The 25591-nt window shown below is 34.3% G+C and overlaps 1 protein-coding gene across 2 annotated transcripts in view; it reads right to left on the minus strand.

The window, feature by feature from the left end:
* Nucleotides 1–6766: 6766 nt before the first annotated feature.
* Nucleotides 6767–25591, minus strand: part of LOC143234904 (kinesin-like protein KIF18A) — an 86890-nt gene continuing 68065 nt past the window's right edge. For both annotated transcript variants that reach the window (XM_076472600.1, XM_076472601.1), the window contains 3 exons: nt 12785–13351; nt 10129–10318; nt 6767–7443 (listed from right to left, as the gene is read on the minus strand). In XM_076472600.1, coding sequence (XP_076328715.1) covers nt 7395–7443; nt 10129–10318; nt 12785–13351 — 806 coding nt within the window. In that variant the 3' untranslated portion in view covers nt 6767–7394. The remainder of the gene's footprint in view (nt 7444–10128; nt 10319–12784; nt 13352–25591) is intronic.

Here is a 25591-nt window from a genome sequence, read left to right on the forward strand (position 1 = left end):
AAAGAGAAAATAGAACAATAAATCAATGAATGTATAAGGTAAAAATATGAAAACTTCAAAAACTATTTCACAATAGAAATAAACCATTATAACTATATAAATTACCCAAAATTAAAAAACATTAGTATTTTCAGGCCTATAGTTAATACCATAGACTACCCTTGTTACTGTACATAAGCCATCACAACTTTATACGAGTTCAAATATATTAAATTAAAACATTTCAAATCTATAAGACTTTTCAGACATGCAGAACAATGAAGGAATCTCTCTTGTGCACTTATCCCAAAAGCACAAGGGATTCAAGTGATACCCATATTCCTAAAAAAGAAGAAACACCTGTACAGTGGAAAAAAAAGAGAGGTGAGTAAGAGTTGGACTTTCCGTTTCATAGCACGTAGCCAGATGAGTTTGATTAAGATATGTGATAAAAAAAATACCCAGACTTATGACATACTGTGTTGGAGCAAGAACAGATGTCTCAGCTTTGATAATAAAGCCTGCCTTGGTTGCTTCTGAAAGCAGAATCTGGGTGTGACATTTTGAGAAGATGATTCCTGCAGTAACCAGCTGTCCATAGAATGGAGGTATCAAGAAAAGGGTCATACAATTTGGCAGAACACACATGGTAATAATGTTAGTCTGGAGGTAAAAACCCTGAACTGCAAAACCTGACCCTTATGCACAAAAATACCAATAGTGATGGTATGCTACCACTAGTGCAATATGCAAATAGAAGCTGATAACATCAAACTTGGACAACCACAATCCTAATAACAATGCTAATTCAATGTAAGGATTGAGCCAATTGTGAAGTTTGGAGACTCCAGAATTTGATACAGACAAGAAAAATCAATAATTGGATGCTAACCTCCTGTTTGATTAGGCCAAACAAATTGAGAGAAATAAAACCATGGAATAACTGGCATGAAATTCTCTCTCTAACCCCATATTAAACAAACTCTGATAGCCCTAAAAATAAGTTCAAAAATACAAGGATCTGTGGGAGATGGAAACACTACAAGTTTGGTGGATAGTGATGGTGAAGGTGTAAATTGAATGACTAATCCTGTTATCAAGGTGTATCATGTCCAGAAATTCTTGGAGCCAAGTCCCCATTGGCATACAATAGTCATCAACACTGCTGGTGGCTTTTAGACCAAGCAGTGGAACCCATGAAGAGAATTTATCTCAAGCACTAATGGACTGATGTTAGAACCCTTAAACAGGAGCAGAAATGTGATTCTCTGTAGGAACTGAGGGAAGCCAAGATACCACCACCACACCAACAGGGATGAATGTAGATGGGTATATAGAACTAAGGTGCATGCTAACAATGGTCTCAGCTCATCATCAATGTACTTGGAAATCCTGAGTCTTTCAACAAAGTTGAAAAGGTTAATAAATAACTTGGCACTGTATATTAAATGAGATAAATCCTAGAAAGTTGTGATATATTCAGGTTAACAATATATAGACTCTGTTCTTGAACCCCACATTTCCAGGAGCAGGTGTTTTCTTTAAAAGTTGGAATAAGTTTCCACCTAGTATTGGTAGACAAAATCACAAAGTTCCTACAACCATGTCTGATGAGGCATAACTGTCCCTTCATGCAACTGAGTAGTAACCCTCCCTTCATGAACCACAATGTCAGTGGATGGAGGAAAAACTATGAACTTGCTGTCAGACCTTTCAACTATCAAGTAAAATGGCAGCTCAAAAGCAACTGGGGAAAGACCTAAAACATCAAATAACTGATGGACCAACTGAAAGAAAGGATCCCAAGGCAGCTTATCCCAAAGTGGCCTCTTCAGAAACCAATAGAATAAAGGAAGATGCAGGAAAAAGAAAATCTAAATTTTCTCCAGAATGTCCAGGACCACCCTCAGAGTTCTCTAGAGGAACACCAACAAACTAAATATATGTATCCATCTCACTATGAATAAGATCAATGCCACAATCAACTGAACTCTTCCCCCCTCATTGCCTGCTTTGCCAAATCTGGGAACTCATGCCATACCTTGGCTTAAAAAGCAATTTTTTTCCACAAAAATTAACTATATAACATGAAGAATGTGCAAAGTATCTCCAATGGTTACAGTACAAAGAAACCCACTAGTGAATGCTTTGTTAAAAAAAAAAAGTGATATTATATGAAGAGGTCCTTATATAAAGAACTGGGATAGAGAGTGCTTTGATATAGGTGAAGTGTGTTATGAAACAAATATCTCAAGGGCAATTAATTGGAATATAAAAGACTGGGGCAAATGAGAAAACATCATACCAGCACTTAGATAGGCAAAGGAAGAAACCCTGGCAATCAGGTTAACCATTGTAGTGTAAGTAAAATATGGTTTGGAAATGACATTTTTTTGGTGGTACATTTTAAGATACATTATAAAAAAGACAAACCATTGTAGTGTAAGTAAAATATGGTTTGGAAACGACATTTTTTTGGTGGTCCATTTTAAGATACATTATAAAAAAAGAAACCATAATACAGAAACCTAATGCTAAAATTAGTTACAAAAGTAAATATTTTAAACAGTGTGTTTTGTAGGTTTATACCACTGATCAAACACAACATATACTTGATTTCATAATATCTGTAGTAAAAAAACCAAAACAAATAAAAGCTATATAAACAGCAGACACAAAACAATTTTACATTCGTGAGAAATAACATTCAAATTAATGGTGAAAAATGGCATAATAAATATTTGTAATGGTTTCAGATGTACTTGTAATAGCTTAGTTTTAAGGCAAACAATTATTTGTTGTTATACATAAATCACTTTCCTTTCAACAGCCAATAGTTGATATAGTAATATTAGTCAGCGTAATATTACCGAAATGATATAAGCACCAAATTTAGCATGAAGTTTCTTTTGGTAACACTTATCAAATTTTCCCATAAACCCTCTTGAAATATCAAGGGTTTCTGTATAAAACATTAAAATCTAACATGGCCAGTGCTCACCATTTATATTATGCTTAAACTTGTTAGAACTTTCAGACACTTAATTAAAACCATTGAACATTCTAACAATATCTTTTTATTGCCAACTGTTTCTGTTAGTATGAATAGGAGCAGTCCATGCCATTAAAGTGTAATAGTGCAAAATGTCTGGTCCTATGGCACAAGTTGCAATCAATGTATATTTTGGTTAATTTGGTACAAACTGTTTGTAGGTGTCTATGGAAGTAGGAAGTTGACCATTCTACACACACTGTTCTGACTGCCTGATTACGTACCACATTTATAGTTGCACACAGAGAAAAGTCAAGGTTGGCTTTGCTGCATTTTGAGTAGTCTCCCTCGCATAAGCATCTGACCAATATCCTATAGGCTTTAGACAGTTCAGGAACTGTTATCCAAACAGGAACCCATGTTTCTGACATTCTAGTTCAGGCAAATTCCTGTGGAGAAGGAACCATTTGTTTTATATGTGCTAGTAGTTCAGATTTCTGTTTGATATAGAAAACATTTTGTATCAAAACAACAAAGCATTCTTCTAGGGTCAGTCTGTCTATGGATAAATTCCTTCCTTACTTCATTTACACTGTTATAAGTACTAATTTTATTTTGCAGTATGACAATCAGCCTTTTCAACTTAGAGAACACAGACTTTTCACTCAGAATGTAGAAGGGATGACTTGTCAGATAGATGAATGTTTCTGTGACCTCATTGTAGGCCTGCCATGGTGATTTCTTGCACATACCTTTAAATGCTGATGTTGCATGAAAAGTTAGCAATGCTTGGGACCTATTATCTCCAAGGCTGGCATAGAAGGCATTGATACTGTAGAATCTGTAGTTTCTAGCCATTACAAATGCATTCCATATGTTAGTCAAAGGTAGTCATTAGCAGATGGTAGAATGTGTTCACAAAGACAACTACATTTTTGTATACAGCAGGTACTAGGACAATTTTGTGATCCTGTTCATATGTCAAATTCTTCATGATTGACATCTGGCATTGGATTGCTTGAATCTATTGTTATGTGAACTACAGATGAACCAAAAATCATAAATGCTGCTTTACTTGGTGAATGGATAATTTTTAAAATATTAGAAAGCAAGAAAATGCTCTTAACATCCAAGTCATGCAGAAAATTCACCCAGTCACTTGGTAACTTTGCCTGCCCTGACTCTTTTCTGCACACCCTTTCACTCTCTTTTCAAAAGTGGACTCCTTCAAGCTGTCAGGAATGCACGTATGTGACCCACACAACATCTAACCTTGTAGACTCCTGTGGTTGTTCTTGTAAGTGAAGAATAGAAACCCTCTAAGGATATTCAACAAAAGTTATTTTTCCATTATTAGGACAAGCAGTGTATGATAAAAGTACCAATTTGGATTTTGTAGTCATACTTCAGATGGTTCCAATAACTCTGGCTGTTTGAAACACTCATTAACTCAAACTTTGCACTTGGTAAATTAAACATGAGAGGTTGCTCATTTCATAAGCAAAAAACTCTCTCAGATCATTACTTTGGCTCTGCATGGTCAAAGAATTCTACATTATCTTGAAGTACTATGATCTTCTTCCCTTGTGCAGATGGTGTTTTAGGTTGTGGCTTTTTTTGATGGGGGTAGGATTATTTCTTTTGGTTGGGTCAGCAATGGAGCCAGTGCGATCTACAAGCACATTATTGACAAAAATTCCAGTGTCTTTAAGGGTGTGCAGTGCTTCTATTACAGATCTATCGACACAGCTGCAGCTGTCAAGTGTCACCAGATCTCAGAAATCATCTAGAAAAGGATAAAAGATTCCCTATGTCTTGAACAATTTCTCCAAGCTTGTTAACCTGCTTGTAGAAACTTTCCTGAGTTGCAAGACCCTGCTCATGATTTTGAAAGGTTTTTGGGATTTCTACATCATCAATCTGGCAAGTATTATTTCTCAGACTGCTTCTGCAGCCCAGACAGTTCTGTTCTTGAAAGCATCTATTGCTGAGAAGCAGTAGGCTTTTTTGCATGCTCAATACAACCCACCTCAGTGTTTCACATAGTGGCTTTTCATGCTCATGTGCCTGATTAACTGGGTATTGCAGAGAATTTGTTGCAAGCCTTGGAAAGGACTCAGTAGCATTCCTTCTCAAACTCATCAATTACGGACAAGTCTTCACGTCTCCGAGTGGATGAACATTCACCTTGTATAGTTTATATGATACAAGGCAAGAAACAGAAGTGTTACCCGTTCAAACACTTCACATACAGTGTTTTATATCTCATAATGAGAACCTAATACTTGAATGTGGGACTCTTCCTAACATATCATTCTACTAAACTACAGCAGATTCTTTATCTTTAAGGCCTTTGGGTAGTATAACTATTTCCTGCTAGATGATGTAGAAGGCAAGTAAAGTGACTTGATGGGCATGCATAGTACAAGTGAGATGAGCTGCTTTCAACATAAAATCTGCAGTTGCAACAGAAGCCACTTCTGCTCCTGTGAGAGATAATGTTCAGTTAGAACCTTGTAACAAATCTCCCAGTGTCTTCCACGAAGCCATCTCTGTGTACAAGCCACCCAGTAAACAACAAACATTTTCTCACCATGAGTCCTAGGCCATTTTCATTGCACAAGTTTTGCCAAAACAAAGACTGGGATTTGGCCTGGGTTCAGATATTCAATTATTTGTTTCTGGACATCCATATTATGCTTAATCACCACACATGTTGCAGATTTTGCATAGGAAAAAGGAAGTAGTGTACACAGAACAAGAGATTCTTCTGTGTTGGGTTGTAGTGAAGCATGACAGCCTGTAATATCTCAACTGGCAAGTTTGTCTGTTATTATTGGCACAGCCTGCTTGACTTATTGGTTTTTCTGAGCTCTTGCCACAATTAAACAGCTCTGCATAGTCCTTATGTCATATGTCACAGATGTACTGGTAAGCAGAGATACAACTGGAATAAAAGCACAACCATATGTAAGATGGTGCTTTCTTGACCCAGATGTCACTGTAAAAGGTATTCTGGTTTCTTTGGGTATATTCCTCTTTAGAAACTGGAATAGATTGATCTCAGAAGTGGTTGAAGTTAGATTATGGTCTATATTGTCTGAGGCACCAACTGTGAACAAGCCTTTTCTGAGGCAAGCATGGACTACCATTCACAAACACAAGAAGCATCCAGTCTTCAAGCTTCACAACCTTGTTGTATGAAATGATGATACCCATCTGATACAGTTGGACAAGTTATTTGTTTCTTGTTAAAATATGAATATTGAGACCAAAGTAGATGGGGAAAGGCTGTTAACACTCCAAAGTATGCCTTGTTTTTATATCTGACTCGAATAATATTTTCCTCATGTTGTAAAGGGTCATCTGTCCAACAGTAAGAAAAGCTTGAGATCTGTGTCTGTCTTGACTTTTTCTCATTGAACATAGTGAAGGAAAGGATATTGTGAATTGGAAGGCTGAATGAGGTACTTGAGTGACTCTTCTTGACATCGTGGAATGAAGGGTACTGTGAATCTGAAGGCTTTATGGCTGAAGATGGTTTTAATATTATTGTGGCAGCTTTGGCTAGAATAAAAGTTTCTTCAGAGAAATCTATATTTTCAGAATTTCTTGTAATATAGATGGTGGTCACTGGCCATTTTGGATTTTGATGTATTATGCAGAAACACTTAAAATTTCAAGAGGGCTCCTAGCCAAAATTTTATGCTTGTATCTATTCAGTAATGGTAAATTTGCTAAACCATCCAACTATAAAGCTCAATTAAGAAATAAAGTAAATACTCAGAAATAAATTGGATATTATTTTCTTTATTTTGACAATGCTATGCAAGATGTTTTAGTATTTAAATACCAAATTTATAGTCCAATAAAATAAAAAATGCATTTAAATTTTTCTTTGGTGAAGTCACATATAAGTGGTTATTATACAAATTATGAGGTGAAGCTTACTGAAGCACTGCACTGATTCTAAACACCAACATTCTTTATATAATAGTATTCACTACATGCAATATTTACTTCTTAAAATTTTACTACAAAATTATTCAAAATACTTAAAGGCTACAAAATTGCAACAAATGAATCATAATTTCCTCATCTTTTTATTAACACTATCAAACATAGAAATTTCAAGTATTCTATTAATTTTATAGAGTAGAAAATAGCCACAGGTATAAGAAAAGAATATACAAAGTAATATGTACATGCAAAATAATGCAATACACCAAGCACTGTCTGAGATCAAGGGAAAGCTGATTTCAAGGGCTCTTTAGCACCTTGACAATTACAGGATAAAAGTATGGAAGGATACAGCTCAACGTATGGTAGAATGTACAGTGAAATGAGCTGACAGCAGAAGCAGTGATTGTATACAAGTTTATTATCACAATATGCAAGAAACTTTTAATAATGACTGACTGTTCTAACAGATCTTTCTCAATGAAGAAGTTGACATGCTTTTCCTTGCAGACCTGGTAAATGAAAGAAAAGTTGATAATTATTCATGTGTAACAAATGACAACAAGAAAATGGATCTGTTAAATCATACATGCTTAAATTTCTATAACAGTTCTAATTAAATTATTGTACTAAAGCTTGTATACCTAAATAACACACTGTAAAGTATGTAACAAAATATTTTGGTTGTTGATGTCTTCAAGAAGAGAAAGGATTTGGTATTCTTTAAGTCAATATAATAAGCACTTCATATACAAAACAATAGTGTCTTTCAGTGGAAGCACCAGAAACTCACCCTGCTACTAGTAAACTAACCTAAAATTGAATGGAGATGCCTTAAAGTAATTCTATCTGCTACAATTTGTTAAGTTTCACAAAAAGGCAGCATCAAATTGAGTAACTGCCCCAACTTATATTAACTTGTCTCATTAAGTTAGTTGCAAGAGGATAAAGGGTATTTGAGACCCACACAAATGAGCTGTCACATCCCTTTAACCAAAACCTAATAAGAAACCTTAACAATTTCATAAAATATTTTAGTCTCTTGATCTATCCCCAAATATGCAATGGCACTTAATTTTCTCTATGTCACTATGTTCCCTAAGCAAGCCTATAAAATTATAGTGATTTCAATTTTTAATATTTTCTTCATTTAGTTCAGATTTGAACATTTACTAACTGAATTAAAGATTTAACCTCTAGCAATTGCAAGTTAGCTATTTTTTTGATAAACTACCAAAATTACCATATTCTTCTGATATCAAAACAAATTTTTATGTTGCACTACAGTTTTTCTTTGTGGTAACTTTTTATTCCTTATTTCCCCTGGGATGTCATGTGAGTGCTCTACCAATTAAACAAAAAGGTTAACCTACTTGCATTTGATAGTAAAGTACTGTTTTAACAACTCAAGTGACCAAAAATTTTGGAATAATGGCCACAGTCCTGTTTCCATTGGCCACTTTTAATTCCAACACAAAAACATCAGAAAGTTACTCTCCATTTTCAGTTAAATGTCTAATAACATTAAACCTTACAATATGAACAATTGGTTTAAGTATTACAGGCAATTTGTAAAAATTCTGAATTTAGCCTATAGCATAACAACTGGTAAATTTCAGAGCAAATTAATTTTAAGTTGTATTGAAATTACTTTTAAGCACTTGACAGCCTCTAAAACTTAGTTTTGACTAGTCATATAATAATGCAATTCTATAAAAATGAACACTCCATATGCAAGTATCAAAAACAGGTTAACTAAAAACTCACTTGTAGAGCACAATCATTCTCACTCACAAATATATATATAAGGACAAGAGCAAGAATATGTAGGCCCAGCATGGTCAGGTGGGGTTATGTCGTTCGACTTGTTATCTGAGGGTCATGGGTTCAAATCCCTGTTGCACCATATAAGCTTGCCCTTTCAGCCGTTGATAAAAGAGGAGCCCAAGCAAAATTAGGGATGGCTAGCGCAGATAGCCCTCGTGTAGCTTTGCGTGAAATTCAAAAAACAAACCAACAATAATATGTAATGGAGGCCAAGAGTTTAAAGGGAGGATGGACAATATCTCTAGAATCATTAACATATTTGTATGCTAAAACTCAGTAACCTGAAACAAACTGCAAATCTGATAAGATACAACTTGTTTAGTTCAAACTATTGTAGATATAATTAGGGAACTTAAAATTAGTCAATATTATTCAATCCAGGATATGTCAAATGCATAGTTTATTACTTATAATTTCAAATAGTCTAGAGGATTTGAAGTTTTTTGCAGTTACTGAAAATAAGTCCAAGGAGAGACCAGGTAGGTTGAAGATATTTTCTCAGGGACTACTGTCTACCAGGCCTTAAAGGCAGCAAAAATGCATAGAGAATTTATCAAAAGAGTATGGAACATTTAAGCAAGTACTAAACCTACTTTCAGTCTCTTATATGAGTATACATGTCATCATTCAGTTTGACTGAATAAAAACAATAAATAAAATGAAAAGAAATGCTGTAAGCTCAAACAAACCATTAACACTCCTACGAAAAAGTGGGGCCTAATAGGCCCCAGAGCAACTTGAAAGGTTATTAATATTAGGCTAATAATTTTGTATTTAAATGAAATTGCCATTTAATTTAATGAAATGAAATCAAATTAAATGTTGCACTTTTAATGAAATGAAATCAAATTAAATGGCAATTTCATTTAAATACAAATTTATTAGCCTAATATTAATAACCTTTCAAGTTGCTCTGGGGCCTATTAGGCCCCACTTTTCGTAGGAGTGTTAAACTGTTTTAAAATAAAATATATGCAAAGTGATTAGTAGTATATTTAGTGGAGAATAAAATTGACTAGCTTAGATAATTTATAATGGGATTACATTATAAATACAAAAAAAGCAGCTGTGTAGAGAACGTTACTAATACAATTGTACCATTAATACACCCTGACAAAATATAAATTAAAAAGTAGTTACTTATCCATGGTAAATAAATTTAAAACTTGTAGATTGTCCTCAGAGTTCATATAGACATTACAAACAAGTTAAAGAAAAGGTGCCCTGGAAAAAAAAAAAGCTTTGGGCTTCTACTCTGTAGAAAAACACCCCCCATCAATTACACATTTCATGAAATGCAATCTTAAGTCTTCTTCTCATTAAAATAATTATAATAACAAAGTTATAGTATATCTGAAGGATAAACTTACAGCGGGTGTTTTTGTGTTTTACTTGTTGAAGATTTGGGCAAAAATGTTTTTTTTGTTAACCGTTTTGTAACATCATAAGGTGTATTAACACTTATTTCCCTCGTTGTTTTTCCCGAATATGGTTGTTTTATCTTAAAGGTAGCTGAAGTGGTCATGGACATAAAAGGTATTTTCTTATGAGCTCCTACACCTGAAAGACAAAAATTATTTTAAAAATATCATCTTACATACAATACAAAAAATAAAACCTTGGTTGACATACCTCTGCTGGTTTTTATGGAATTTTTAAGATCCCCAAAATATGTTATTCGATAAAGAACTGATTCTTACTGTTTTATAATTATTGTTGTGACGTAATGTTTGTGGTTGATTTTTCTCCAAACCAAACAAATCGTCAACTGATAGAAAAAATGAATCACAAACAGTGTATTCAAGAGTCAGCTACTTTTAGATACTTGTTTGGGAAAATTGTGAGAGATGAGCAGTTATACAAATATATAGTGTTGAGTATGCCTTGTATGATGACAATCAGATAATTTGTCATCTGCTGTGGTTAAATTGTTTACATAATTTTTTTGTCAGTTCAGAATTTGTCTTTAAAAAGATATATTTTCAATAAGGAGACCAGGAGAACTGAAGACATCTTCCTCTTTTGAGTCAAGATAATTTTACACAGTAACAACACTAGCCACCTCATCATAGTTTATCAAAACAGCTGTTACCCAAGACTTTTCTTTCGACTTAGTCTTAAACTTATAAAAACAAAAATGTGATTATGAAATCAAATGCAATTAACACATGAATAAAAACATTTAACAGAAAAGAAGAATTTATAAACACTAGCAATATGAAATGTTATCTTAACATTTCAAACTAACTTATTTCTACACTTACAAATCTAAAACAAGCATTGACACACACAGTACACTTCAGCAAATAGTATTATGCCCTGACAAAGGATGTATAAACTGAATAAAATAAATTACTCTGATAGGAAAAGATAGGTTTCAATTAAATTTAAGGAAATAATAATAACTATTGGAAAGAACATTTACGTATAGAGCACTTTACAAAATAAAAATAGCATATCATGTAAAAACAAAACAAAATGTGAATACAGCTGTGTTTTGGAAGATTGCTACACAATGGAAAATTTGTAAACAAAAATAATGGTAGCAATATGCCAAACAACTCCACCATCCACTATATTATTTTTCAAACATTTTCACTTGTATAAATTTAGTACAAATGTGTTATATATGTTTCACTTTTATATATATAACGGCTAATACTAAAAACTAGGTTAGACAGTCATAACAGGTATGGTAAATTTAATTACTGCGATTATACAAATGATGTTTGAATTCTCTAAACTTGAATATTTTAGCAGATTCAAAAGTCACGTTTTCTTTGATATATGGATTTTTATTTCAAGTATATGTTCTTTTGCAATATTCTAATTCTTTTATTTTCCTTTTGGATTAAAATACTATTGCTTGCATATTAAGAATTTTGTTATAAATTATGTAAGATTCTCTTTAATATAATGATTTGCTTAGTTAGATGCATTAATGTATTATGGATGTTCTAACTGTCTTTAATTTTAGCAGTTTTGCACATGCCAATATCATACTTATGACAAGCAAAAGTACCTATATCCAGTGACAGAAAAAGTTAGTGATCAATTTATATTGTTTCATTAACTATACAAATGTCAGTTGTGCTGCAAATTTGGTTTCACTTGGAGCCAAATCTTCAAGCTACTTTGCCCAATGTGAAAAATGTTTGTCAAGCATTTCAGTCATGCTTAAAGCCATTCAACAATAACATATGGCAAATCTACATTTTTATTCTTTACGTTATTCAAATTTTGGAATGTAAATGACAGAGTGATTAATTTAAAACAGTTTAGTGTATAATATCCTGCTTGAAAAATAAAATTTGACAGTAACATTATTCATAGCTGTTTCCCTATCATTTGAAACAGGAGGTAGATGAATACTTGGATAGACACAATGGTTTGCAATATATAAAAGGTTCTTATCAATTCAACTTTTGTTTTTATATCATGAACAATATTGTTTCTGGCTACTTATATATTGTAAAGACCATAACTTTAGTTTACAAAGTCCATATTTGGTCTTTTTTATAGGGCCAAATTTATACTTTAAGAAGCTACCAAATTTAAATTTCTAAAAAATAACTCAGGCATTAAGAACAAACAAACAAACAAAAGAGGGGAGAGACAGACTACTGATAAATAATAATAACAAAAAGAATACGACTAAAAAAACATTCCTCTTCTTTGAATGATGGAAAGTTATTACATAATTGCAAATAACAAATAATAAGGCATATAGAAATAGGGTATCTTCTATACAATGTTTTCAAAATTACATTTTAAAGTATGAAAATTCATTGATTATGAAGATTCTTCAAGAAAATTTTGAAAATTGTTACTAAAATAACTTACCCTTCATTTTATATGTTAATTCTTCTTTAAATACAATTATTTATAAATTTAATGTTTATGCTCATCTACTTTGGATACCATATATAATTAGCACTATTTCCTTTTTAGTATAAACAATTAAAGATACAATTTTTCACTTTCAAAAACGACTAAGAAAAATAAAAACTTCCACAATCAACATACTTTTTTTACTTCCATTAGATTTTTCACTCTTATCATGGAAAGGCAGCTGTAATTCCCCAAGAGGACCACGCTGAATCTGAGGAACTACTGATGTAAAAGATTCGGTACCTCCATTAATATTCACTAGCTCATTCCTAGTTTCACCATTTAATTTAAACATTACATTTTCTTTGTCCACAGAAATTTTTGAAGAGGTGGGTTTCTCAGAAAGTGAAGCTCTATTTTCTTGCTGGTCATGGATTTCCACAGGTGAAGGCTGTCCAAGATTTGATAACAAAGTACAGACAGAAGAACAAGAAGGTTCAGAAATTGTCATTTTGTGTGTTTTTAATGAAGTCGAAGGACACCAACTATTGGATACTGATGTGCATGGCATATTAGGAAGGCAGCTGTTGAAAGCTGGTGGTGTTGGAGTAGCAGTAACCTGAGATGTTAACATAATTGGATGTGGGGCTGCTGGATTTGGAGGAAATGCAAATGTAGAATCTGATGTTACACTTCTTCTGTGGTGTCGGTATCGATTCTGTGGTAAAGCGAACTTTACAACATCAGCAAATGTAAGCCTTCCTATGATTGACAGAACAAGTAAAGATATTAAAGTAAATTTCACACTAGAGCCAAGTGTAAAAAGATTTCTGTTTCTCTTTACCCCAACTAAAATTCTGTTCTGAAATTGGAACTGAATAAAAGATTTTTTTGGCATAATGATCTGAGAAATATTTTTATTTTCACCAAATTCTACCAATATATCAACCCACTTAACAAAATATTTGACTTTAAAAATATTTTAACAATGAAATTATGGTTAGAATGTTGTTAATTATACACAACTTTTGATTTAAGTATAATGAGAAAGTTCAATTTAGATGTTTCTAGAAGCAATAGTTTATCACAGGTTTGTTTATGTAACTGTGCAAATCATGTGTTATGGTTGTTGTTGTTTCGAATTAAGCACAAAGTTACACAATAGGCTATCTGTGCTCTGCCCACCACGGGTATCGAAACCCGGTTTTTAGCATTGTAAGTCTGCAGACATACCGCTGAACCACTGGGGGGCATGTGTTATGGAGTTCAGTTATCATAAATTGGCAATTGCTGTATTACTGCATAATGGTTTAGAACCTTCTAAAATTCCCTGAGTATTAATATAATATCTCATAGTGTGTGGAAAGCTTTAGCCCCAGTTGCTGCTTGCAAACATGCATCCAAAATGTAGTTCAAGTAAGGTAAAGTTACTGAGAGATACAGACAAATAGGTCTAGACTATGTTAGTTTAGCTGCAAAGAGCATATAAATGCTATTGTAAATTGTATGATCTGATGAAGAGCACTAGCTCAATTATTCAATCTTCTTTAAATAAAAATTTAACAAAAATTTGGCAATTGCTCAACCTATTCTTTAATCTCGATGGAATGAGGTTTGACCCTTCCTCCTGCTGTAAGTTTTCCATCCAATAATCCTGGTAGGTAAAAACTTATTTTTTTTTGGAAAGTAAGACAAACAAACCAAATTTAAATGTTGTTCGAAAAATATTAATTTATTTGGTATCCATAATTTTCCCAGCAGTAACTATGATATGAATGTTAGTATAAACATACCATATCACAGAACAAAATACCATTAGATCCACAAAAATGGAACACACTTTTTTTCTTACCTGACATTACTGTGCTTGGTAATTTGGCTTGTCAAACATTCATATAATTAAATGAAAAGCACTACTTTCTTTAATAAATTATTATATCTCTTTTGAGAGAATTGTTATGAGAAAAATATATTTGAGAGATATTGCATCTGTATAGGAAGTTTTGGGGAAGTGTTTTAAGTTGCTAATGCAAATATCCATCCAGTCAAATTACTCAATTTTATCATATAGGAATGCAGCTACAGTTACAACAAAGTGTTTGTACCCCTGCGTCGTGAGTAGTTTTTTTCCTCTTAACTTAAAAAGTATCATGATTAGGATAATGAAAGTAAAGTATGTTATAAATATTATATTAACACACATCTACATAAATTGTTATGTAAATTGAACGACAAATAAACTGTTTATAAACAAATAACCAAAAATAGGAGGAGCAGAAAGTGTTCATACAGTTCAGAATGTGTGAAAAAACTGATATTCCCATAAAAATTTTTAGTTTGGCAAATAAACTACATTATACTATTCCAGAACTAATGGCTGGGTTCATAATTATTGTAATTTAGCCAGCAAAAAATGTACTTTCGGCAATTTAGCGCTGTCTCTGTCATTATCTGCTTGGTCATCATGGCGAACAAGAAACAATTGTCCAGTGATTTTAAAAACCGAATTATTGTAAAATACAAGTCTCGTGTCTTTCTTTCCGGTATTGTTACACAACTTAATGTGCAAAAATCTACTGTTCAAAGTATAATTGTCAAGTTTAAGCTTACAGGATCAACTGCTAACCTCCCTCGTTCCGGACGCTTCAACAAAATTCCAGAGAGAACCAAGAGGAAGGTTCTCAGAGAAGTTAGTAGGAACCCTCGTTTAACACATAATGACATACAGAAACTGGTAAGGGAAACTGGGGTTGAAGTAAGCATCTCTACAGTTACGAACATGTTATGCTCTTCTGAGTTCAAAGCATGCCGTCCTCGTAGCACTCCTTATTTAAAACCTGTTCATTTAGAAGCATGTAGATAAACCCTTTACCTATTGGAAGAGTATTCTTTGGTCAGACGAGACTAAAATTAAGCTTTTCGGTCACAATTATGTTTGCTATACCTTCCGTAACAAGGGGAAATGAAATCTTCCAAAGAACACCGTCCCTACAGTTAAACATGGAGGTGGCTCGATCATGCTATGGGGTTTCTTCAGCTCTTCTGGTGTAGGCAGCCTTCACTGCATCAACAGAATCACGAAAAAGAAGAGTATGTTGATATATTAGGCACTTATATCAAGAATGATGCTCGGAACTTACGGCTTGGGTATCGTTGGATCTTCCAGCACGACAATGACCCAAAGCAAACATCAAAATATGTGCAATCCTGGTTGCAGAGGAACCATATAAGTGTGATCATTGCAGTCACCTGATCTTAACCCAATTGAAAACATTTGGCATGAGTTGAAGACCAGGGTTCATCAGCGTCATCTGAAAAACTTGCAAGAGTTGGAGGCCTTCTGTAAAAACGAATAGAAGAAAATACCAGTCGAGTACTGTCAAACAATCATGGAGGGCTATGAGGAGAGATTGAGCCAAGTAATTCACCTAAAAGGCTACACAACTGACCATTAAAGTAGACACACAAACACTTTCTGCTCCTCCTATGTTTGGTTATTTGTTTATAAACAGTTTATTTGTTATTGAAATTACATAAACAATTATGTAAATGTATGTTAGTATAATATTTATAATATACTATACTTTCACTATCCTAATCGTGATACTCTAAGTTACAAGGAAAAACTACTCACAATGCAGGGGTACGAACACTTTCTGTCGTAACTGTATGATTTCAAGCTTTATAGGTGGAAAATAAACATAGGACTGAGAATATGCCCACTAGAGAGATCCAGTCAGGACATACTGCAATGCCAACACAAGTAGTCAATAGTCAAATTTTATTAAAAATTAAATCCTGATTGTAGTTGAGTTTTGATATAGAAAGCTGCTTTGAGTTCTATTGTTTTGCAGTGTTTCTCAAATATTTCCAGTTCATGATGTGATAGTGTTGTAACTGTTTTCAGCTGAAGAAGAGTGGTGGCATCTTAATGTTCTCTAACTCGGAGTTCAATACTTCTGTGTGTCTTTCCTAAGCAGGCTTTTACACAAGAACAAGATATTTTACAAATAATTTTGATCAGTTTATCTTCACTTGGCAGTTCAATTACTTCAATCACCTCCTCTTAAACTTGTCAGGTTCAATAACCATTTCACTGTCCTTTTAAATGTAATTATCTTCAACCACAATTTAAACATATCTTCTGACTTTAGAATAATATTTGAAGATGCTTTCAGAAAACTTCTGAAAATCAACATTCATGACTAAACTAAAGTTTTAACCTTGTAGAAATTCCCTTCCTCTCAAACTCAGAAAATCAAAAGAAAATACACTAAAAATATATTGAATATCTCATCTCAATAAAGAGAGAACCAACAAATTTTCCAAACTACCATTGTAAATTTCGGTTCTGGAACTCTAACCCCAAATGAAGAAAAAATTTGCTCCAACCTCTAAAAGAAATCAAAACTACTCACTTAATACCAGCCATTGAAAATGCTATCTGAAGTTTCTCCCAGACTGATGAAAAGAAACTAAACAAATATTGACTGGTAATATCCTAAAACAAAACAAAATTTTCCCAAATCCAAACAGTAAAGTAATAAGAAACCCCAAAAAAGATTTAACCATCACTAGTTTTCCAGCTGACAAAATTAAAACAAGAGCATTGTTTAGAACAGATACAATGTTTCAGTTGCTGGTGTTATCATTCTCTAGTACACATGAACTTGTATATTTTGGAATGATTGCACCAGTGATAAAAGCATCATACCCACCCTAAAAAATGTTTTCTTGCAGTAAAAACTGTAGTTTGGAGTAAAATAATGCTTATAATAAAGAAAGTAAATTCAAAATGAAACAATTAAAAAAAAAGAACAAATTACAATAAGCATAAGAAACTTTGAACCATTATCCCAAAAATACTATACAAACCTTTAGAAAAAGAAGCAATTAACAAATATAAACCATAAAAACTAAATTAAGAGAAAGACTGTTGAGACATGGAAAGATCTGTATGCATTCCCACTGTAGCAGTGGAAGAGAGTGCAGCAGCATCTGTCTGAGACAGAACAGGGGACAATAACTTTTAATCCTCAGGGTAAGAAAAGTTTCTTATAGTCCTCAATCTCTATTTGTACCTCCTTTTTTCTACCCACTTAGGGCAAGAATGAAAGTATGAGGAGTGTGGACCACCACAACTAACGCACTGATTGTTCATTTGATTCTCATAGCCATCACAATCTTTGTTACCACAACAAGCAAATGTCAAAGGAACCATGATTAGATGCCACAGAATGTCAGAACCACTGACACTAGAAACATTTAAGAGGGTTACAAATATAGGGCCATACCTTACAGGTCAGATAAATTGCTTTGACAATGGCATTTAGAAATGGTAGCATAAATGTCAGTATAATAATGCTGGTATATTACATAAATCTGATCTTTCCGAGCGAAGAAATGATGAGCAACAGAAACTCCATGACTGGAGAAACCAGTGAGAATCTCTGATTAGGGGATGTTCCTTAATTCCCTCTCAATTGTAAGTCCTCCTGACAAATATGAAGTAGTATAAACAGATATAGCCCCAATGCCTTATAATTTCAGGAGGAGTTCCCTATGTTTTGGTGTGGATGTTTCCACCAAGATATCTCCAGACTGACTCTGGAGAGCCAGCAACCTCTTTAACCCCTTTTAGATGGAAAAAAGAAAGAAAGAAAAGAGACATGTGCCCTTTGGGTTAAATCAGATTTAGAATGCAAAATATTAACTTTTTTTTTTATTATGCATGCAACAAGCCATCTACACATCCCTACTAGAACCAAATTATTCCAACATGTTTTTCATGCAAATCATTATGCATTACTTCTCCATCAATATGAGTATACTACAATCATGTGATTCCCACTAGGTGCCTCTATCAAACTATCACTTTAAAGTTTAGCATATAACAGAAGCATCAGAAATGAGTAAGGAAAAAGGGCAGAAAGTGTGAGAAAAGGAAAGTACCTATCATATACATTTTCAGTATAAAAAGATTATAACTTCCAATGTGGTATTTTCTCTGTTTACAAGATTAGGAGGAGGGAAAGGTGTGACAAAAGAACAAATGTACTCCCGTAAAGCATCTGAAGGGTACCTCCATTGATAAGAGAGACAAATCTGAAGTCCTAAAGAGGGGAAACACAGCACTTCTGATCCAGGTATGCTCTTTGCTTATTCGTGTAATGTGTAAGAAATCAGGATGGAAAATGAGAGGAGTACATTTGAATAGGAGAGAACATGATAGGAAAGTGATCCTAACTGAAGAAAGATGCATCATCTCCATCCACAATAAGAAAGTGGGTAACTGAAGATGTATTTTATGGTGTGGAGTGGCTAGGGCATAGTAGACTGTATTCAATAAGTTAACCACATCCAACAGCTCCTTGTAGGTTACTGACATCCATGTGAGGGTAGAATGAGGATAATCATTTCAAACAAAAGAACGGGGGAATTGAAAACCACTCCGATTTCTGGGTATGACACAAGATTAGCTCAATCCGACAGGCTCAATCCGATGTATAGATAATCACAAATTGGAGAACATTACGTCACATACACCAACAAAAAACAACTGCCCTATTCTGAACTGAATTTGGCATCCAGTATCCAAAGGAAGCCTTTCTTATGCAATAAACTCTTGCAATTGTAAAACGAGTTGTCATTATTCAAAGGGCAATAACATCTACGTAAGAAGAGAGAACAAGGGAGAGACAATTATTTAACCAGAACAATCCCACATATCCTTGCTGTGACCTACAACCCAGCAGAAAGCAAGGGAGGAAAATATAAAACCTGAAATCTCTGTGGGGACTTAAACTATTTGGTTTGCTCTAAATCCAAAACCAGATCTTGGGGTACCAACATCTACATATGGGTAGGAAGAGTGTTCTCAATGAAAGTAAATTGCATTTTGATGTCTCAATCCGATGTATAGATAATCACAAATTGGAGAATATTATGTCACATACACCAACAGAAAACAACTGTCCTATTCTGAACTAAATGGTTATAGCGATCATATGTAGAATCCATCTAGCAGGGTCCCTCCATAATTAACCACCCGAAAGAAGGGGGGAGGTGCTGAGAATATGTTGGAAAGCTCAGGAAACATCAACACCAAAGACTGTGCAATGGGTGATCGTGAAACCCTATTTTGAAAAGCAGACCATACCAACTTATTCAACTGAGGAATGACTGGGATACACAGCTATATTATCCTTCTTTACACAAAGTCCATGGGTAGTATAGTCCAGGACAGGCCAATTCACGATGCAAATATCACAAGGTTATTCACCTACGAGTAATCTTATGAAACACTCCATTTCAAAGGTGAAAATGCAAAGCCATGGAAAGGAAAGTGTTAGTCAATATAGCATATTGTACTAATTTAGCTTTAAAGAATACTTGGTCAGATACCACTTTCTACAGAGTAGAATTCATGTATTGAAGGAATGAGAAAAGGGCCCCTGAAAGAAAATAAAGGATTTATAAAAACTTAACCATTGTCGGAGTAACACCAAAGTCTTAAATACCATAGGAAGATGGCAAAAACCCAAGAATGCTAAAACCATAATATGATGTAAATAATGGGAGATGAGTTTGTTCACATGTTCAACAAAGGTAGGTAGTGAAGGAAGAGGCGAGATGTTGGAGTTAATGAGAGGTTACATGGAACAAAGCATGGTGGGAAGAGGAAAAGGAGGAATAAACCAACTGGATCACAACCCAATTTGTAAAGATAAGAAAGGATAGATCTCTAGATGAAAATGGTTGCCAAAGCATAAATCCATAGAAATGGGAACCATGGAAGGAAGCTGTTCAGGCAATATAACAATAAAAGACATGCACAGGACATAGAATTTTATCCACATCAGAATGGGGATAAAAATGAGAAAAGAGGAAAGGGAAAAAGGTGAAAAATTACCCTCGTGGGGTACCAAGATTTTGGTAAGGAAGGAATTTATCTGGATAAAGAAGAAAATAGATATAGTAGAAAACACTTAAAACAGAGAGGTGAAATAAAGAGCACAAGGAAATAGATTTGAATGAAGGTAAAGTAGGGTAATGGAGGACCATATTGATATTCCAATCTGGAAGTAATGTTAAGAGAAAAACCCCCTGCAGTAACGAGAAAGATGAAAGGTATGGCATAAAGCTGCCTGATAACCCACGGTCAAAAACCCATGTGAGAAACTGAGACATCAACAACAGTAGGACAAACGGCATGAAATCCCAAGAGCCTGGGCCCATGTAGTAAAGATAGAAATGAAAAGCTACAGAACAAGAGAGACTAGATCTCCTTGCTGATTACCAGACAAAACCCAAGCATAAAGACAGGACATGAGGTGCAGAATGCAGAACTAGTAATTGGGGATTATGGAGATCAGGTAATAAAGGAAATGGTAGAGAAGGGAATAATTGTAGTTGGCATAAAGGAGTAAACAAGAAAAACATGATTAAGCTGGCCAGTAAAGATTAATCAGAAGAATCGGGCATGGCTGGCATGGATAAGAGAAACTACTCCATAAAGCAGTGGTTCCCAACCTCTTTTATGCTCTGCACCCCTAAAAATTTTTAATATGTTCTCACACCCCTCACAGTAATTATTTATTTAAGAATAAAGGTGAAGGTGGCCAAAACAAATGTTATCTCACATCCCCTGGAATGCTATCTCACACCCTTGGTTGGGAACCACTGCCATAAAGCAATCAAACAGGAGGATAAACATAGAATTTCTGTAACTGCAGAGGACCAAAAGAGGGGTAAGTGGTAATTGAGGGCGGTGGCAAATGAGCCAACTTGAGAAAAAACCCAAAGATTGCATAGCCACTTGTTGGGTAAATCTTGTCAGGGGAGAAGAGATAATTCACTAGGAGGTTAAAAGCACTTGGAATATGGCATGCAATTAAGCACAAGTGTTGCATATAGGCCCAGTATAAAAGATCTAATGTATGAAAACAGAGGGATCTTAACCAGATACCACTTTGGTGATATGTCAAGACCAACTGTCGAATGACCATGACCCCAAACATTCTGGTGATCAACTCTAGCCCAAAGGGATGTGCAAGCAAAAAGATGGAAATCTGGATGATGAGGAAGAAGCAGTATACTCACTGATGTGCTAGTCTTGTCCATGTACCAAAGGAAATCATCTCTAAGGGATGAAGGAAAGTTAATAGGAGCATTTATGGGATTCCAAAGCAAGGTTCAACTGATCGTGCAGAACCCACTGAATGGAGCCCATATACGTATGGCCAAGGGGGATTAGTGGTGTTATAGAAGACCATGTCCCCAAAAGTAACAAAACCCACATACAGAAAATAAGAGAGTTGACAGGGTGTGGTAAACCAACAATTCCATAGAATGGAGTCTGATAGAAGAAGGTTGGGTCCAACTGTGATGAGTGTTGAAAATGATACCTAAATGCATAAGATATTGGGCAGAGCACAGGAAGTACTTCTTTAATTTGACCAACCAATCTACCTGAGCAGCTTTGAGATGGAACTAATGAATATGACTGGCCAATTTCTGTTTGTAATGAGCCAAAAGTTGCTATTTGTACATGTAAATATGGAAATGCAACCCATAAGCATGAAGATGAAGAGCTAAAGCTCTCATCGTTCAACAAAAAACATGAAGATAAATTTAGCCTTAAGGACAGTGTGTGAAATTGGTACACCACCTCTTGACAGGTGAATCAAAGATAAGAATGAGATTGTGTAGAGATGGGAATATGCAGATAAGTACTGCAAATATTCATCTTGGTTATTCATAGACCTGAAAAAAAAAGCCACTAAAGAGTGAGATAGGACACATCCAATTTGATAAACAAGCCAACCCAAGCAGCTTTGAGAAGGAACTGATGAGTATGACTGGCCAACTCCTGTTTGTATTGGGCCAAAAGCAACCAATCATTCATATCAAAATGGAAGCACAGCTCTAGGACATTAAGATGAAAAGAAGCTCTCATCACTTGGCAAAAACACAAGAAACACCACCACTTGATGGATGAGCTAAAGATAAGGATGATACGGTACAGAGATGGGAACATGCAGATAAGTATTGGAGACATCTATCTTGGTCATCCACAGACCCAGAGAAAATGCACACTGTAGAGTGAAGTAGGACTCCATGGTGAAATGTGGAGGTGAATAAAATGATGGAGGTATAGCAGATCAATGACAGACCATCATTCCCCAATTTTTTTGAGGACCACTAACAGATGAGAGTTAAATCCCATTGAATGATGTGTAACTGGTTCAATAGCCTGTTTGGTAAAGAGGTTCTGTACTGCCTCTGCTAGATACTGGTAAGTTATGGGATCCTGAGGAGAAGGAAAGGAAACAGATATTTGGGACAAGGGAGGTGGGGTGAGAAATGGAATTTCACGTCTTTCTGAGAAAATATAAAAAACCCAAACATCAGTGGTGAAAGGATGCTGCCAATGAATAAAGGCCACAAACTGAGCTTCTGCTGGACATAAACTAAAAAGGTAGTCATTGGAACTGTTGATATTGTATCACAGATCCCCCCAAAAAAGAAAAACCATTGCACAGTGAGAAGGGACAAGGACTGGATAAGGGAAGGATGAGCACCACATTTGGCTTGACTGAAGTAAATGGACTACAAGATATAAAAAGGTAGGCTTTCGTTGGAGAGATGCCATCCAAATTTCAAAGGACTCTAGAACTGTATCTAAGATGAAATGTCTTTTTATAAGATTCTCAAACAGGAGATGAATTGTGGAAAGGTATTGCAAAAGAGTTATGAAGAATGATGTTGAGGAAATTGGGAATGAGCAAAACTAAGAGAACTGGGAGCTACCCTTCAAATGGTGAAACCAAACCCAATAGCTGTTGGTCAAGATATGGACAGCCAGCTCTATGACATGCAAGGAAAGACTGATCTGAAGCCCATGGGGGAAGAGGCATATTAACTCTCTCAATATAGGCTCAATCAATATATTTTGTACTCATTTAGTCTTTTTAGATTTAATACTCCTAACTTTCAATACAGTGTGTATATCTTCACAACATCTGGCAGTTTTTCAGTTAACATTACAAGTTTTTAACAAAATCCTCAAACTCCTAAATACATTTCAAACATCTTTTTTTTCAGTAAGACTTTATAGTCTTTCTGTTATATTTTCTAAGCTATATCAAAAGAGAATTAGTCAATTTGACAAATCTTGTAACTACCAAAAAATATTGAAATAATTCTAAATTACCTTTTTTCTTTCTTTCTAAAATTACTTCCTATTGTAAAATGAAACAACATTTGTTTATCTTAAGGAGCATTTACTTCATAACAGTATACACCTGTTTATAATAAAATTTTATTGTTTTATTTCCCCTTAAACTGTGTCTAACTACTGCCCACGCCATTATAATTTGTAAACAATCCTGTGCATGTGCAGTTCACATTATGCTATCAAATTACATTACCCATGAGCCACTACAATTGCTACAAGCAGCTCACATGTATACCTCATGAAATGTTTTTATAATATTATTTATTTTACTTAATCTAATCTTATCTTAACTTAACTTAACTAATCTAAAAATAACCCTATTTTAGTTACTTTTATAATTATGCAGAAAGAACAAACATAAAAAACAAGAAATAAAGTACTTATCTAACCTTCCTTTTCCTTGTTCTCAGTTGTCAAAGAGGATTAATCCTAGTTTTTTTATACTACTCATAGTATTGCCCTTAAATTTTATTTAATTAAACAATGCACCAAACAATACAGACTAAGAATATGCAAAAATTAGACAAATTCCCTTATCTCTCAAACTTTTCCTGGCTTTCTGAGTCTATGACAAGAGTCATTACAAATTCATCATGGCTGGCTACTAAAATTTCCATTTAACTGTTCAGAACATAACATTATGCAACACGTCATTTGATAGATTAAAACCTCAAGTTTCTATTAGTTATAGCTAATATGTAATTAAACATAAGGAAGAATTATTAATGAGTTATGAAAAAGATGATGTAACAGTTGGGTTTGGCAGAGGGGTTTTTGATAGCTCTGTAACTAAACAAAGTTAAAGACTATAATACACGAGAAACAATGATTTAATAGAGAATAATTTATGCAAAATTTCGTACTTCCTCAAAGGATGGTGGATATAATAAGTATGACGAGATGCTAAGAGAAAATGTGTCATGTGTGTAATACTAGGGGAAATTCAGGATTTTTAATATTGCCCTGTCGAATTAAGAACTTGTATACTATTACAATATGGATTACTAGCTCAGATTTTATGCTATTCTAATTGGTATACCACAAACAAAGGTAGTTTAATAAAATATTCAATATAAGATGCTAAAACTTTGTGTCATGCATGATAAAGGATACTTATGGCAATAAAAATATCACCATCACCCAACTGAGAGGCAATTCTCCCTGGAAATAAATATACACAAATCTCCCAATGGTTCACCAGTACCTGAAGAGGTGACATTAACTTCAAAATTCATGTTGTATCAGTAGACAAAAGCATTTACAGTAAGAAATAAATACAATAGAATAATGGTAATGGAACCTGAATAATTAAAAAAAAAAAAGTGTTAAATTAAACCATTTCAAGAATGAATCTAATTCACAGAGGGAATCACTTAAGTCAGGTGAGTACACTATGCTCATATTGGTGAAGTAATGCATGTGATTTGCATAAGACACATTGGAAGGGGGTGGGGATGGGTGGAGAAAGCTTGTTGCATGGAAAAAAAGTTCACATATAGAATGCTGTAATGAATGAGAATAGCTAATCTTGTGAAAAGAGGGAAGTACTATATCCGAGTCTTCCAAACATGGCCACTTTACAATTAATGCAAGTTTGTTTTTTTTTGGGGGTCAGTGGGGGAGTCCATAAGAAATGGAAAATAGCTAGTGCTCCCCATGTCACCCTACAAAACCAAGCAATGATATTGTAGCTGCACCAGGGTTTCTTTGGCACTACACCAAAACAAAAGCACACACAAAGCCAACAACACCCACTGAGAATG

Source organism: Tachypleus tridentatus, chromosome 12 (genome assembly GCF_004210375.1).
Source record: "Tachypleus tridentatus isolate NWPU-2018 chromosome 12, ASM421037v1, whole genome shotgun sequence".
In the NCBI taxonomy this organism is placed as follows: Eukaryota; Metazoa; Arthropoda; class Merostomata; order Xiphosura; family Limulidae; genus Tachypleus; species Tachypleus tridentatus.